The sequence below is a fragment of the Balaenoptera borealis genome (genome assembly GCF_965194805.1).
Source record: "Balaenoptera borealis genome assembly, chromosome: 5".
Taxonomy (NCBI): domain Eukaryota; kingdom Metazoa; phylum Chordata; class Mammalia; order Artiodactyla; family Balaenopteridae; genus Balaenoptera; species Balaenoptera borealis.
The window spans coordinates 123,569,356-123,587,171 of NC_138862.1; the positions used below are offsets into that span (position 1 = coordinate 123,569,356).

At 34.6% G+C, this 17,816-nt stretch overlaps 1 protein-coding gene across 4 annotated transcripts in view; it reads left to right on the forward strand.

The window, feature by feature from the left end:
• Positions 1 to 17,816, forward strand: part of ATR (ATR checkpoint kinase) — a 103,800-nt gene that overhangs the window by 74,836 nt on the left and 11,148 nt on the right. Inside the window, exons 37-42 of one of the 4 annotated variants that reach the window (XR_014245135.1) lie at positions 8,502 to 8,599; positions 9,198 to 9,430; positions 10,382 to 10,516; positions 12,030 to 12,230; positions 13,631 to 13,770; positions 16,030 to 16,166. Coding sequence is in view for 2 of the 4 variants with exons in the window: in XM_082393757.1 (XP_082249883.1) it covers positions 8,502 to 8,599; positions 9,198 to 9,430; positions 10,382 to 10,516; positions 12,030 to 12,230; positions 13,627 to 13,770; positions 16,030 to 16,180 (962 nt within the window). In the remaining 2 variants the exon portion in view is untranslated. Of the gene's footprint in view, positions 1 to 8,501; positions 8,600 to 9,197; positions 9,431 to 10,381; positions 10,517 to 12,029; positions 12,231 to 13,626; positions 13,771 to 16,029; positions 16,181 to 17,816 lie in introns of those variants that run through there. The other 3 variants (XM_082393757.1, XR_014245134.1, XM_082393758.1) reach the window with 3 other exon arrangements.

The following is a 17,816-nucleotide window of genomic DNA, read 5'->3' on the forward strand; positions in this document are numbered from 1 at the left end:
GCCAAAAGCTAGGCCTCTTGTGCCTGTGAATGCAAAGGAAAAGTTCTTGAAGGAAATTAAAAGTGCTACTCCAGTGAACACATGAATAATAAGAAGGTGAAACAGCTTTATTGCTGATATGGAGAAAATTTTAGTAGTTTACAGAGATCAAATTGGACACCATATTTCCAAAGCCTAATCCAGAGCAAGGCCCAAACTTGCCTCAATTCTAAGAAGGCTGAAAGAGGTGAGAAAGCTGCAGAAGAAAAGCCTGAAGCTAGCAGACATTGGTTCATGAGGTTTAGGGAAAGAAACCATCTCCATAACAGAAAAGTGCAAGGTGAAGCAACAAATGCTGATGTAGAAGCTGCAGCAAGTTATCCAGAAGATCTAGCTAAGATCATTAATGGTGGCTACACTAAACAACAGAATTTCGATGTAGACAAAACAGCCTTATATTGGAAGAAGATGCCATCTTTCATGGCTAGAGGAGAAGTCAATGCCTGGCTTCAAAGCTTCAAAGGACAGGCTGACTCTCTTACTAGGGGCTAATGCAGCTAGTGACTTTAAGTTGAAGCCAGTGCTCACTTACTACTCTGAAAATCCTAGAGCCCTAAGATTTATGCTAAGTCTATTTTGCCTATGCTCTGTAAATGGAACCACAAAGCCTGTATGACACCACATCTGTTTACAACATGTTTTACTACATATTTTAAGCGCACGGTTGAGACCTACTGCTCAGAAACAAAGATTCCTTTCAAAATGTCAGTGCTCATTGACAATGCACTTGGTCACCCAAGAACTCTGATAGAGATGTATAGTGAGATTAATGTTGTTTTCATGCCTGCTAACACAGCATCCGTTCTGCAGCCCATGAATCAAGGAGCAATTTCAACTTTCAAGTTTTATTGTTTAAGAAATACATTTTGTGATTGGAGTGACGTCAGCAATATGGCAGAGTGAAAAGCTACCTTTGTCTCACCCCATCAGTCTACAACCAGTAAAACATCCAAGTACAACAAAGGTACTTCCGCTCAACACACCAGCACACTGGAGAATCCACATATTGGTACATCTAAAGGTGGGTGGACTGAAACACATAGAGGAGGTGAAAGCAAGAGAACAGCAGAGGTGGTGCCTGCAAAACCCAGCCCTCCAGCCACAGCAACTGAGTCTGCAGCCCCAGAGAACCCGATAGTAGCAGAGGAGGGAGGTACACATGATTCCAGCCTCCTGGCCCCAGCAGCTCCTGTGGTCACGGGTAACTGGGAAACAGTGGCAGTGGGGCCTGAGACCCTGTCCCTCCAGCTGCTGAGGCGCCAACAACTCCAGGTCCATTGTGGCAGAGCCCCACGAACCTTACAATACCAGACACAGCAGAGGCACCCACGCAACCTCAGCTCCCCTCCCAACTCTCCTCATTCCCCTCCCCCCATGGCAGTGGAGCCTGCAATTCATGGGAGCCCAGATGAGATGGCAGAGCCTACCATCTAGATGCACCAAGCAGCAACACCAGTGACAGTGGGAGAAGGAAGGTACCAACGACTCCAGAGGCACAAGGTGCAATAATGAGGGCAGGGAGTCGCACCTCTAACAGATGAGGTGGAAGGTGGAAAGGGCAGACTCTCAAATAGAGCCAGAGGCGCCTCAGGTAAAAGAAACCAAAAACCTATGCTATAGTGCCACCTACTGGAAAACAAAAGAAAGGCCTCTAATCTCTAACCTGTCCCTACTTCAAATGTACCGACAGAGGAACAACTCATCTAGCACCATGAAGAACCACAGTGACAGTGTACCACAAAAAGCAAATGATGATTTTCCAGAAACCAAACTTAAAGATACAGAATATTGCGATTTGATAGAGAATTCAATATAGCTGTCATGAAGAAACCCAGTGAGCTGCAAGAAAACTTAGAAAGGCAGTTCAGTGAGCTCAGGAATAAAATTAATGAACAGAAGGAGTACTTAACTAAGAGAGTGAAACTCTAAAAAAGAACCAAACAGAAATTCTCGAGTTGAAGACCTCAATAAATGACATGAAGAGTGCATTTAAAAGCTTTGGAAATAGAGCAGACCATATGGAAGAGAGAATTAGCAAGCTTGAAATGGTACAAGTAGGACAGGAAAGAGAAGATATTTTAAAAATGAGGAAATTCTAGAGAGCTATCCAAGTCTTTTAGGAAGGGCAACGTTAGGGTAATGAGTATCCCAGAAGAGAAGAGAGGGAGAAGGGAGCAAAGCATTTATTTAAAGAAATAATAGCTGAGAACTTCCCAAACCTGGAGAAGAAACTGGGTATACAAGTTCATGAAGCCAAGAGAACACCTAATTACCTTCTCTAAGACAGATTGTATTAAAATTGTCAAAAGTCAATGACAAAGAAAGAATTTTAAAGGCAGCTAAGGAAAAAGGGATGATAACCCACAAAGCTACCTCATTGGGCCATCAGATTTCTCAGCAGAAACTACAGACCAGGAGGAAGTGGAGTGACATTCTCAAAATACTGAAAGGTAAAAGTCATCACTCAAGAATACTCTATCCAGCAAAGTTATCATTCAGATATGAAGGAGAAATAAAGACTTTCCCAGACAAACAAAAGCCAAGAGAGTTAATCAACATTAGACCTGCCTTACAAGAAATGTTGAAATGAGCTTTTCTACCAGAAACAAAATGGCAAAAAGTACACAAAACTTTGAGTAAGGTGATAAGTAGACAGAATCAAAAGTTGCAAGTCTTTATCACAATAGGTTTTTAAACACTTTGTTATAGCATAAAGGTTAAAGGGGGAAAGTGTTGAAAAAACAAATATAGCTGCTTCAATTCAGTAACAAACTCACAACATAAAAAGGGATAATTTGAGACAACAAAAATATAAAAGGGGAAGAGGAAAAGGATGGAACCTACATAGGTAAATGAAGATAAGATCCTATCAGCAGAAAAAGGACTATTTTATCTATGAGAGGTTTCATACAAACCCCATGGTAACCACAAAACATAAATCTAGAGTAGAGACATGAAACATAAAAAAAGAGGAAAGTATGAAAAACAGAAAACCTCCAAACCAAAATGGCAGACAGAAACACAAGGAAAAAAATAAAACAACAGTGGATATATAGAGCAACCAGAAAACAAAAGCTAAACTGGCAGTGCTAAGTCCTCATCTGTCACCTAAAATGTAAATGGATTGCATTCACCAACCAAAAGACACAAAGTGGTTGGATGGGTTAAAAAAACAAGACCCAACTATATGCTGCCTCCAGGGAGCTCAGCTCTAAAGACAAACATAGGCTCAAAGGGAAGGAATTTCCAAGAAAATGGAAATTGACAGCAACACAGTAATAGTAGGGGACTTTAACATCCCACTTGTGTCAGTGGATAGATCATCTGGAGAGAAATTCAAGGAAACAGCAGAACCAGATGGATTTCATAGACCTATACAGAACATTACATTCAAATGCAGTAGAATACATATTCTTCTCAAGTGCACATGGAACTTTCTAAAGGACAGACCATTAGCCACAGAACAAATCTCAATAAATTTAAAAAGATTGAAATCATATCAAGCATCTTTCCCAATCACAGTGGTATGAAACTAGAAGTCAACTACAAGAAGAAAGGTAGAAAAATGACAAGCATATGGAGACTGAACAGCATGCTACTGAAGAGCTATTGGGTCAACAAAGAAATCAAAGAAGAAATTAAAAGTTACCTGAAGACAAATGAAAATGAAAATATGACATACCAAAAAAATCTATGGGATGCAGCAAAAGCAGTACTAAGAGGGAACTTTATAGCAATACAGGCCTACCTCAAGAAACAGGAAAAATCTCAAATAAACAATCTAACCTTACACCTAAAGGAACTAGAAAAAGAAGAACAAATGATGCCCAAAGTCCATTGAAGGAAGGAAATAATAACAATCAGAGTGGAAATAAATGAAATAGAGACTAGAAAGACAGTAGACAAGATCAGTGAAAATAAGAGCTGGATCTCTAAAAAGATAAACAAAATTGACAAACCTTTATCTAGACTCACCAACAAAAAAGAGAGAAGGGTCTGATAAATAAAATCAGAAATAAAAGAGGAGAAATAACAACGGATACCACAGAAAAACAAAGGATTGTAAGAGAATATTATGAAGAATATTATGAACAAATTGGACAACCTAGAAGAAATGGACAAATTCTTAGAAGCATACACCCTTCCAAGACTGAATCATGAAGAAATAGAAGGACCAGACAGCTTCACAGTGCATTCTACCAAACATTCAAAGAAGATTTAAGGCTCAAAGTCTGCCAAAAAATTGAAGAGGAAGGAACGCTTCCTAACTCATTTTATGAGGCCAACATCACCCTGATACCAAAACCAGACAAAGACAACACACAAAAAAGAAAATTATAGGCCAATATCTCTGATGAACATAGACACCAAAATCTTCAATAAAATATTAGCAAACCAGCTGCTACAGTGCATTAAAAGGATCATACACCACGATCAGTGGGATTTATTCCAGGGATGTAGGGATGATTCAACATACACAAAGCAACCAACATGGTACACCACATTAACAAAATGAAGGATAAAAACCATATGATCATCTCAGTAGATGTAGAAAAAGCATTTGAGAAGATTCAATATCCATTTTTGATAAAAAGTATCAATAAAGTGGGTATAGTAGAAATATACCACAAATTAGTAAAGGCCATGTATGTCAAACCCACAGGTAACATCATAGTCAACCATGAAAAACTGAAAGCTATCCCTTTAAAATCAGGAACAAGACAAGGATGCCCCCTCTCACCACTCTTATTCAACATAGTATTGGAAGCCGTAGTCAGAGCAAATAGGCAAGAAAAAGAAATAAAAGGCATCTAAATTGTAAAGGAAGAAGTAAAATTGTCACTATTTGTGGATGACATGATTTTTTATATAGAAAAGCCTAAAGAATACCCTAAAAAACTATTAGAAATAATAAACAAATGCAGTAAAGTTGCAGGATACAAAATCAGTATACAAAAATCTGTTGCATTTCTATTATACATGCTAGCAGTGAGCTAGCAGAAACAGAAATTAATAAAACAATCCCATTTACAATTGCAATAATAAGAATAAAATACCTAGCAGTGAATTTAACCAAGGAGGTGAAAGACCTGTACACTGAAAACTATAAGAAATTGCTGAAAGAAATTGAAAAAGACACAAATAAATGGAAAGATATTCCATGCTCATGGACTGGAAGAATTAACATAGTTAAAATGCCCATACCTAAAGCAACCTACAGATTCAATGCAATTCCTATCAAAATCCCAAGGACATTTTTCACAGAAATACAACAAAAAATTCTTATATGGAACCACATAGGACCCCAAATAGGCAAAGCAAACCTAAGAAAAAAGAACAAAGGTGGAAGTATCACACACCCTGATTTCAAACTATATTACAAAGCTGTGGTAATCAAAATAGCATGGTACTGGCAGAAAATAGATACATAGATCAGTGGAACAGAATTGAGAGCCCAGCAAAACACCCAGGCTTCTATGGACAACTAATATTCAACAAAGCAGCAAAGAATATACAGTGGAGAAAGGATAGTCTCTTCAATAAATGATGTTAGGAAATTGGACATCCACATGCAAAAAAAAAAAGAAACTAGACCACTATCTCATACCATACACAAAAATCAACTCAAAATGGATTAAAGACTTGAATGTAAGACCTGAAACCACAAACCTCCTAGAAGAAAACCTAGGCAGTACAGTCTTTGACATCCACCTCAGTAATATCGCTCTAGATATGACTCCTTAGGCAAGGGAAACCAAAGCAAAAATAAACAAATGGGACTACATCAAACTAAAACATTTCTGCACAACAAAGGAAACCATCAACAAAATGAAAAGACAGCCTACCAAATGGGAGAAGATATTTGCAAACGGTATATCCAATAAGGGGTTAATGTCCAAAATAAATGAGAATTCACACAACAACAACAAAAACCAACCCAATTAAAAAGTGGGCAGAGGAGCTGAATAGACATTTTTCCAAAGAAGACATTCAGATGGCCAACAGACCCATGAAAAGATGTTCAACATCATTAATTATTAGGGAAATGTAAAACAAAACCACAATGAGATATCATCTCACTCCTGTTAGAATGACAATTATCAAAAAGGCAAGAGAAATAACAAGTGTTAGAGGATGTAAAGAAAAGGGAACCCTCCTACACTGTTGGTGGGAATGTAAATTGGTGCAGCCACTGTGGAAACAGTATGGAGATTCCTCAAAAATTTAAGAATAGAACTAGCATATGATCCAGCTATTCCACTTCTGGGTATTTATCCAAAGAATATGAAAACACTAATTTGAAAAGGTATGTGCACCCCTATGTCCATCGCAGCATTATTAAAATAGCCAGGATATGGAAACAACCAAAGTGCCCATCAACAGAAGAGTGGACAAAGAAGTTGTGGTGTATACATGTATACAGTAGAATACTACTCAGCCTTAAAAGAAGATGAAATCTTGCCATTGTGACAACATGGATGGACTTTGAGGGTATTATGCTAAGTGAGATAAGTCAAACAGAGAAGGACAAACACCGTATGATTTCACTCATGTGTGGAATATAAAAAAACAAAGACACACAAAAACAAAACAAATGAACAAAACAAACCAAATAAAAACAAACAGGTAGATACAGAGTAGTGGTTACAGAGGGGAAGGGGAGAGTGAAATGGGTAAAGGGGATCAACCGTATGGTGATGGATGGGAACTAAATTTTTGGTGGTGAGCATGCTATAAGGTATATAGAAGTAGAAATGTAATGTACACATGAAACTTTTATAACGTTATAAACCAATGTTAACCTAAATAACATAAATAAATAATGAAAGTAAATTTTTTAAAAAAGAAATACATTTCGTATTGTAATAACTGCCATAAATAGTGATTCCTCTGAAGGATCTGAGCAAAGTAAATTGAAAACCTTCTGGAAAGGGTTCACCATTCTAGATGCCATTAAGAATATTTGTGATTCATGGGAGGATGTGAAAATATCAACATTAACAGGAATTTGTGTGAAGTTGATTACAGTCCTCATGAATGACTTTGAGAGGTTCAAGACCACTGTGGAGGAAGGAACTGCAGATGTGGTGAAAGTAGCCAAGAGAACTAGAATTAGGAGTGGAATCTGAAGATGTGACTAAATTGCTGTAATCTCACGATAAAAACACAATAAAACGAATGAGGAGCTGCTTCTTATGGATGAGCAAAGAAAGTGATTTCTTGAGATGGAATCTACTCTTGGTGAAGATGCTATGAAGATTGTTGAAATGACAACGAAGGATTTAGAATCTTACCTAAACTTAGTTGATAAAGCAGTGGCAGGGTTTGAGAGGATTGACTGCAGTTTTGAAAGAAGTTTTCCTATGGGTACAATGCTATGAAACAGCATTGCACGCTACAGAGAAATCGTTCATGAAAGGAAGAGTCAGTCAGCGCAGCAAACTTCATTGTTGTCTTATTTTAAGAAATCGCCACAACCACCCAGCCTTCAGCAGCCCCAACCCTGATCAGTCAGCAGCCACCAATATCGAGGCAAGAGCCTCCGCCAGCAAACAGATTAGGACTCGCTGAAGGCTCAGATGATGATTAGCATTTTTTAGCAATGAAGTATTTTATAATTAAGGTATGTATATTCCTTTTTTTAGACATATGCTATTGCACACTTATTAGACTACAGTATAGTGTAAACATGACTTTATATGCATTGGGAAACCCCAAAATCCGTGTGACTCACTTTATTGTGATATTCGCTTTATCGCAGTGGTCCAGTACCAAACCTGCAGTATCTCCGAGGTATGCCTGTACTAACTTTTCACAGATTTGGCAGAGACATGGGGTTGAGTGGTTTGTTGAGAGGATGGTGAGGAAATTGGACTTGATGGAAGATGTATGCAGTGAATAGTGAGAGACTAAGATTGCAAAGTTATAAAGAAAAAGGGTTGTATATATTTGAATCCCGAGCAGAGTCATTCATATAGTCTTAATCTATAGGTAAGTGATTGCTGTTTTTCGAATGGGGGGGAGTATGGTGAAGCTAGAATTTCAGAAATGTTAGCCTGGAATTTATTGAAGGGAAGAAATGTGGAATTAGGGAGACCAAGTTACTGTAATTTCCCAGAAATCTAGTGATTGGGCCTGACCTAGGCTTATGATCATGGAATACAAATAAAGGCACAGGTCCTAAGGACAATTTAAAAGAAGTACTGACAGGAGTTTGACCAGGTCAAAACTTGAATTATTTTTGGTCAGTGTATTGATAATACAGAGGTTAGTGAGGAATGAAGAAAGGAAAAAGTGGGGAGAGAGGAGTCAAAGATAATGTGTACTAGGAAGAAATACTGATACTATAAAAATTTTTGTCAGAGGCCATATATTTCTCAAGTGGTAGTTTAAGTCTTTATATTTAATTCATATAATGTAAAAAAGAATACTATGTTAATATATTTTCTATGTAATTGCAGGTCTTTACAGTATGGAAATCAGTTCATTTATCAATCAATGCCACGAATGTTATCACTATGGCTTGATTTTGGTGCTAAGGCATATGAATGGGAAAAAGGTATAATTTTTTTGGTAAAATTTTTAAGGAACTGAGAAGAATTATAATTTACGTGAGAGCAAGAAACCAAATGTTAAAAAAGAGGAGAAAGACTAAGCATAGACTTTTTTAAGTAGTTGGAGTTGCAGGGCCTGCAAGTGTAAATCTGTTCGTTCCTTGGTAAACCTAACACATTTTGAAAAATATTAGTTTAAGCCAAATAATTTACCTTAAAAATTACAATGGACTGTGGCTTGTTCTGTTTGCTTCTAGTGAAAATATATGTATATGTATAGCTGATTCACTTTGTTATACAGCAGAAACTAACACGCTGTTGTAAAGCAATTATACTCCAATAAAGATGTTAAATAAATAAATAAATAAAGTCTGTTTAAAAAATTTAAAAAAGAAACGGGCCTTGAGTTTTTCAGTGGACTTAAATATTTTTTCCTACCTGGACAGAGAAAAGTATCTTTTCACAAATTGGCAAGTGATCTAGCTTTGGACATGGGAATAACATATATCTTAAAGCTGTTTTTAAGACAAAAATTTTTTGCTGTGAAATTGATATACTGTTTTATTTTTTACTGGTATTTTTAACTTTGATTTCTTTTTCCAGCTGGCCGCTCTGATCGTGTACAAATGAGAAATGATTTAGCTAAGATAAACAAAGTTATCACAGAGCACACAAATCACTTAGCTCCATATCAATTTTTGACTGCCTTTTCACAATTGATCTCCCGAATTTGTCATTCTCACGATGAAGTTTTTGTTGTCTTGATGGAAATTATAGCCAAAGTGTTTCTGGCCTATCCTCAACAAGCAATGTGGATGATGACAGCTGTGTCAAAGGTGATATATTAATCACAATAGTGTCTTTTTCCATTTTAATGCTAATATGTAGATACAAGTTCCAGGGTTTCTCTCTTATGTTAGATTTGTAACAAGAAAATAAATTTTAGGAATTTTTAAAAAGAAATTATAGCACTATGTCTCATTATAAAATTTAGAAATATTTACTATATCAAATGAAGTGACTAGTATGTTTAAGATTGAAGGATTTATCATGTGTTTTCTTTATGAAGTATAGTAAACTGTTAGTGCTTGGTATAAAACAGTAACCTATTTTTTTTCCAAGTTTTTTAATCCAAAGTATCAGAACTATTAATACTAGAAAATTTTTATTGCATTATTAATAGGAATGTACAAATTGGTAAATATATTGAATTAAAATATTTTAGAGAATTTAGAAAATAGAGAAATATAAAAAAGAAAATTAAAATTCACTGTTTATATCATTAATATTTTGATGTATTTTTGTATGCTTATTATCTATGCATATTTTAACACTAAATTTGGATTGCATAGATATGTAATTTCATATTTTTCACCTAAAATTGTTACCATAATCATGTTCCCATGTTATTAAATATTCTTTGAAGACCCAATTTTTTAAATTTTATAAAATTCTTTAATGGTTAGCCATCTATAATTTATTTAACTGTTGTTGATCATTAAGGTTGTTTACTTTATTTGCTGTTACAAAACATCTAGACACATCTATATTTATTCTCATTTCTGATTATTTCTTCAGGATAGATCCTAAGAAGGGAATTCATCAGGTCGCAGGATAGCAGCATTTTTATGGCTATTGATAGTATTGCCAAATTGATTTCCAGGAAATTTCTCTCACTGTAAACTCTCATCATGCATACAGTTTAAGTTGATTTTTGTCAATCAGAAGTTTTGTTATCTTTTAAAAATCTTTTAACAATTGCATTTAACTTTTTTTTTTTATGACAGTCTTCTTATCCCATGCGTGTAAACAGATGCAAGGAAATCCTAAATAAAGCTATTCATATGAAAAAATCCTTAGAAAAGTTTGTTGGAGACGCAACTCGCCTAACAGATAAGCTTCTAGAATTGTGCAATAAATCGGTACTATCATAAATCTTACTACTTATAGACCAAGTTAGATGAAACTTCTATATGATTTCAGCTGGTTTTATTTCATTTGATTAATTAAATTTAAATTCTCATATGTGTTGGTATACATATATATCAAAAGTTATCAAAGTGTATACTTTAAATACGTGCAGTTTACCTTAATAAAGCTGTTTTTTAAATTTCTAACATATGTCCCTCTCTCAAACGTCATCTAAATTTCTAAAAGTTCTTCTTAATGTAAATTCTTCTGAGAGTAAATTATCCATATTTATTAGAAGTTTTTTTAAATAGAGGATATGAAATATAAGTATATAAAATACTCAGTTAAAGTTCTCTCTGTTTTCTGTCATATCTTTGAACTTTCAAAACTCATATACATTAACCTACATACATGAGAGGAAAGAAGACTGGAGCTTTGGGTTTCATCCTTTCAGTAACATTTCATTGTCTACCAGGGAACAAGCACCGTGCCTAAGGGAAACAAAGATGAATAAGACATGTTCTCCTGCCTCGAAGTGCTCACAGTCTCATAGGAAGCCACTCAGATGGTTATCATATAGTTTATAGCTACTTTTTTCAGTAGGTTTATGACTAGAATATGGACATGCTTATAGGAATGAATTAGTATTCTACCCAAGGAGTTGGAGGGAAAAAAATCCTGAAGAATGTGTAGGAAAGGTAAAAGTGGGGGTAGGGGTAATTATAAGGAGGGACAGACTCTATAAGGTAAATAACTAGACTTCATTTTACAAATATTCACCCTATCATCTATTTACAGGTGAGAAAATGTAGACTACTCTATTTCTCACCTTCCCTTCCAATAAACATGTTGAAAGTATAATCTGTTGTTGTTATCTGCATTAATCCTGTTTGTCCTCTGACACCCTTGACATTATGAAAGATAGTGTTATGATAATGGCCAACATCTATTAAACACTGCCACTTTTCCAAGTGCTTTACTTGTACAAACTTTCAGTTCTCTATGTGAAACCTTTGTGGCCAACTACATTTAGAAATTCAGGATTTTTTAGATTTTTAAAGGTAATGCAGTACATATACTTTTTATTAAGTAGCATCGCTAGGGGTAATCTGGTAGAGTATCCTGTAATCAGATACATAACTATTTCTTCAGTGAAACATATTAATCTTTGTACTAAGTGAGAAGTTCAGATATCTTTTTGCTGCCAAATGAGATTTGGTACAAACAAAAAATTTTGATTTACAGAGCTCTTTGGAATTTGTAATGTGTGATAACAAATTGTAGGCCGCTATTACCTACCTTAGTCATTTAACATCCTATAATGTAGGTACTATTTATTGATGAGTAAAAGTACAGAGAGGTTTAAATGAGGTGATGTATTTTTAAAAATTAGAAAAGTACAGACTGCTGAGCCATTGTAATTAAGATATTATAGATGTGAAATTTTTGTTGTGAGTAAAAGTAAGCATTCTATAATTCAGGGTAAACAGAGAAATTAAAATGTACTACTTTTTTTCCCCCCAGGTGGATGGAAGTAGTTCCACGCTGAGCATGAGCACTCATTTTAAAATGCTTAAAAAGCTGGTAGAAGAAGCAACATTTAGTGAAATCCTTATTCCTTTACAATCAGTCATGATACCCACTCTTCCATCAGTTCCGGGTGCCCATGCTAACCATGAGCCATTTCCTGGGCATTGGGCCTATATTGCAGGCTTTGATGATACGGTAAACTGCAATTTTATATAACTGTAACTATGCTTTTAAAATTAAGTTGAAATTTCAAATTAAGTTTAAAAGTGTTTTTCTCAGAGACTAAGTGGATTTTATTTGCAAAGAAAAAATGATTGGAAATACAGAAAAGTAAAACTATATACTGATTAAGTGACAAAAATCTTACGTTCAACCTAGTATTTTGATTTTTTCAGATGTTCATATTGTTTTAGTAAGACTAAAATCTTTTTTTTTCCATAATTTGATATTTCTGTATTCATCTTTGTCCTAAAAATGGGAAACAGAAAGAGAACGAAATACAGTTTTTGTTTGTAATTTGTATTTTGGGAGGAAGTGAATTTCAGCTAGGAAGAGCTTGATTCTTTTTTGTTGTTGTTACTATCTTAAAGAAAAGCACTTCTGAGTAAATACTTTTGAAAACTCTGTATTTATTCCAGTACTTCTGTGGCTCAAAACATTTGTTTAACTGCTGCAGACCAGTTAATAAGCCACATAATGAAATCATTCTTGTTACTTATAGTCATGCTTTGTTTTTAACTTAATATTATTCAACTTATTTACTTACATCTTTAGTTGGACATGATATTGGAGGCGTTTCTTTTGTCAAAAATCAAATTACTTTCCATTGATAAACATTTCTTACCATTAAAGAAATTTAAAAACCATCTTAGGTTCTGCAGAAAAGTCCTAAGAAAATGTTTCAAAAATCTTTTAAACATTGTGGCTGCTTTAAGAGGCTGCCTAAATTTGAATGTGTATGTATTTACTCACACTGCTGACAGAGTAATCCTTTTTTTTAATATAAATTTATTTATTTGTTTGTTTTTATTTTTGGCTGTGTTGGGTCTTTGTTGCTGTGTGCGGGCATTCTCTAGTTGCGGCGAGCGGGGGCTACTCTTCGTTGTGGTGTACGGGCTTCTCATTGTCGTGGCTTCTCTTGTTGCAGAGCATGAGCTCTTGGCATGCGGGCTTCAGTAGTTGTGGCACATGGGCTCTAGAGCGCAGGCTCAGTAGTTGTGGCGCACAGGCTTAGTTGTTCCATGGCGTGTGGGTTGCTCCATGGCATGTGGGATCTTCCCAGGCCAGGGATCGAACCTGTGTCCCTTACATTGGCAGGCGGATTCTAAACCACTGCGCCACCAGGGAAGCCCCAGACAGAGTAATCCTTTTACTTCAATAGCCATTTCTAATGGGTGAAAATGTGTCTCTATTTATGTCCAACCATTCTTTTCATAGATCATAATTAAGATAAATTATTAAAATAATAAATTTGCTACATGTTATTATATTTTCCTTTTTATTGTGTTAGGTAACACAATATTTATAGTATACATAGAAGTTTAAACAAAGAATTTTGACCTTTATTTATATATAACTCATTATCTTTTAGGTAGAAATTCTTGCTTCTCTTCAGAAACCAAAGAAGATCTCTTTAAAAGGATCTGATGGAAAGTTCTACATTATGATGTGTAAGCCAAAAGATGACTTGAGAAAGGATTGTAGACTAATGGAATTCAATTCCTTGATTAATAAGGTTTGGATATAGTTTGCTTTTATTTTAGAATTGCCATAATTACTATCAATGAGATATGGGCAAATAGATCTCTTAAAAAGAGGAAATGAAGTACACTGCCTTTTTCATTTTCACTTAATTTGTTTTATTGGGATAAAATATATGTAACATAAAATTTACCATCTTAACCATTTTTAAGTGTTCAGTTCAATTCAGTGGCATTAAGTACATTCACATTGTTGTGCAACCATCCCTCTCCAGAGCTTTTTCATCTTCTCAAACTGAAACTGTGTATCTGTTAAACAGTAACTCCCTATTCCCCTTCCCCCCAGGCTCTGGTAACCACCATTCTACTTTCTGCCTCTATGAATTTGACTACTCTAGATACCTCGTATAAGTGAAGTCATATAGTATTTGTATTTTACTGGCTTTCTTCACTTAGCATTATGTCTTCAAGGTTCATCCATGTTATAGCACATCAGAATTTCTTTCCTTTATAAGGTTGGATAGTATACAATTGCATGTGTATACCAATTTTGTTTATCCATTCACCCATCAGTGGATACGTGGGTTGCTTCCACTTTTTGGCTATTGTGAATAATGCTGCTATGAAGATAAGTGTACAGATAACTGTTCAAGTCCCTGCTTTCAATCTTTTGGATATGTGTCCTGAAGTGGAATTGCTGGTTTCACTTAATTTTTTTAAAATAAGATACTTTTGTTATATTGAGAAAAATGTATAAGACATATTAACAAAGGAAAATATTTTCTATTTAATGTTTAAATTATCTATAATATACTTTTTCTATCAGATTTATGTTTTATGTTTTGATGCTAGAAAAAAAAATGTTAGGTTCTGTTTTTACCAACACACTTTTTAGAGGTGATCGTTAGTATTTTTTTCAGTTCTGTTGGTAAGTGCTTGATTTCTATCTCAGAGATGATATGAGAAATCTCACTAAAGGGTTATTATAAATGTATGGTCTTAGGGGTTTTGAACTATTCTCTAGCCAGGTATTTATAAGTGCATAGCATCTGTTTTTCCATTGGTAAAAAATTAAACCATACTGTGAAAACTTTATTGTTTTCCTATAAGCTCTTTGTTCTTCCTCTCTATCCCCTTCCTGCATTTTACTGGTACCTCTTTTATTAGCAGGAAAAAGTTATGGACCTTTAACATAGAAAAGAAATAGCAGCAGATGAGTTCATTTTTTAAAAAGGAGAATTATGGTTTGTGCTTAGTTTAACCAAACTAATTTAAAAATTAATACCACAATAAAAACCCATTTCATAGGTATTAAGGGAAAGAATATTTTTATTTAAAATGTTGTTTGGTAAATTGGTTACTTAATTCACTGATATTAAACCATCAGTATGTTTGTCCCAAAGCTCCCTGAGTGTGTTTCTAGTTGGGAGTATCAAGTGGCCTGGCTTTAATTTATAAATTTATCTTAATCAGCCTTGTTACCAATTAAGTTGTTTCATTACCTTTCCCCCACATTAACATGGTCAAATAAAATAGCCTGATTGTGAAAAACTCGTCTCATTACATTGGTCTAGGAGGCCATATACTGATCTTTACATGTGATTCTCATGCCATACTATTTGGCTGACATTTATGTAGCCTATCTATTCCTAAAGTTTAAAATGTATTTTTGGTCAGTGATTGTGCTTTAGAATTTGACAGGTTACAATTATAGATGTGTGCTTAGTTTATTTCATACAGTTCCAGAATTAAACAAAATACTGTTTACCTAGTATATTTCAGGATTAATCAGATGAGATGTGTAAAGCTTTCTTCTGCTAGGAGATAATTTTTCAAATGAAGCTATAATATTAAACTGTAAGAGTAAGATATATGTTTTGGGGATATCATAAAACTCATACTTTTCTGTTCATGCATTTTTTTAGATAAAATTAAACAGCATTCTCTGCGCCCAAGGACTTACCATTTCAGTAATATCTTAGAAGCAATTTTTAAAGAGTATTTTGTCATTGTTAAATATGTAACTATAACATTTTTGAACCCAGTATTGTTGTCACATTAATACTGAATAATTAAAAGAAGTACTTACCCAAGGCATTTTTAATGATTTGGAAATAAATTAAGGATATTGTCCCTGTAGTTTCCTGCTCTGCCTTTCTGAAGAATTATTCGTCTATACTACATAATAAGCTTTTATGGACATTATTTTGCTATGAAATGAACAATCTTTAGATAGGTTTGACATAACATTTAGAAATTTTTAACTTTTAAGTTTATGTGTTTTTTTTTAATAGTGCTTAAGAAAAGACGCCGAGTCTCGTAGAAGAGAACTTCATATTAGAACATATGCAGTTATTCCACTGAATGATGAATGTGGGATTATTGAATGGGTTAACAACACTGCTGGCTTGAGACCTATTCTGACCAAACTATATAAGGAAAAGGGTACTAAAATTAATTCTTACGATATAAGTATATAATATGGGTATAATAGCTGCTAACATATAATATAGGTATAATGGTTATTATCATTGTACATTTTTGGGTATAAGCCATAGTAAAATTTCTTGGTACTATTGATATTTACAGAAGTAGTTAAGTGATTTCTTCTTTCCTTCCTTGTGTTTTAATTCTTTCTCTATCTTTATCCCAAAAGGATTTGAGGTAGCTTACAAAAATGTATATGAAAATGTGTTTTTCTAGGAGTTATGTGTAAACTAGACTTCAGCAAATAAGTAAATACATTGTGGCTAATGAGAGCTAGTTTTTCATACTAGAGAAAGAAAAAGAAAGGGAAAGCTAGAATGAAACCGAAAGTGTTAGAGTCTCCCACTGGCCAAACCTGGGATAACTTGAGCACCAAAATAAATAATAATAGTATTAGATTATAACCCATGGAATAAAATAGACAGGAGTCCACACTTATGTAAACACATACTTTAATGAATAAATAAATAAATAGGAAGGTAGGAACAAGTTCTTCCTTAGAGTAGAATTACAATGAATAAATGTAGAAGAGATGATGAAAACAGAAAATTGCCAATTAGTAAATATCACAGTAATAATTGTTGCAGGCAGTGATTATCAATGACTGCTGAAATTCGTTGGCAAAAGTATGATGGAAATAGGTTATTTGCAGAGTCTCAAAGTATCTCTCCACCAGATACTTATTAATTACAAAGGGGAAAAAGTAGTAACTTTACAATGAAGAAACAAAAATATAACAGGTCAGAACTCCTTAAAAATTTCATGGTAATAAAAGACAAAAACAGAAGTTTCCCAGATTTGAGGACATTAAGGAGACATGACAACTGAATGCAGTAAGGGATCCTGAATTGGATCCTGACCCAGAAAAAGGATGATAGTGGGACAATTGGTAAAATTTGAATAAAGTCTGAAAGTTAGTTAATAATACTATGAAAAAATAATTTCTTGGTTTAGGTAATTGTATTCTGTTATGAAAGAGATGAACACTGACAAAATCTGGGTGATGAATATATGGGAACTCTGTATAATTTTTGCAATTTTTGTAAGACTAAAATTATTTCAAAATAAAAAGTTTTATAAATGTTTATGATGCAATACATTAAAAACAAATAGATCAAGTTACTAGAGTAAAGTAAAAAATAAGTATATTAGTTCCCTAGGACTGCCATAACACATTACCACAAACTGTTCACAAACAACAGAAATTTACTCTCTCACAGTTGTGGAGACAAGGAGTCTAAAATCACTGTGTCAGTAGGGCCACAGTAACTCTCAAGGCCCACAATATCTCTCAAGGCCCACAGTATCTCTCAAGGCCCACAGTATCTCTCAAGGCCCACAATATCTCTCAAGGCCCAAGGGGAGAATCCATTGCATGCCTTTCTGTAAGTTTCTGGTGTTGCCAGCTATCTTTGACATTCCTTGGCTGTAGATGCTTCACTCCATTCTCTGCCTCTGTCATCACACAGCATTCTCCTTAAGTCTGTATGTCCCTGTTTTCTCTTATAAAAATATCAGTCATACTGTATTAAGGGCTGACCGTAATGACCTCATCCTAACCTGAATACATGGGCAAAGACCTTATTTTCAAATA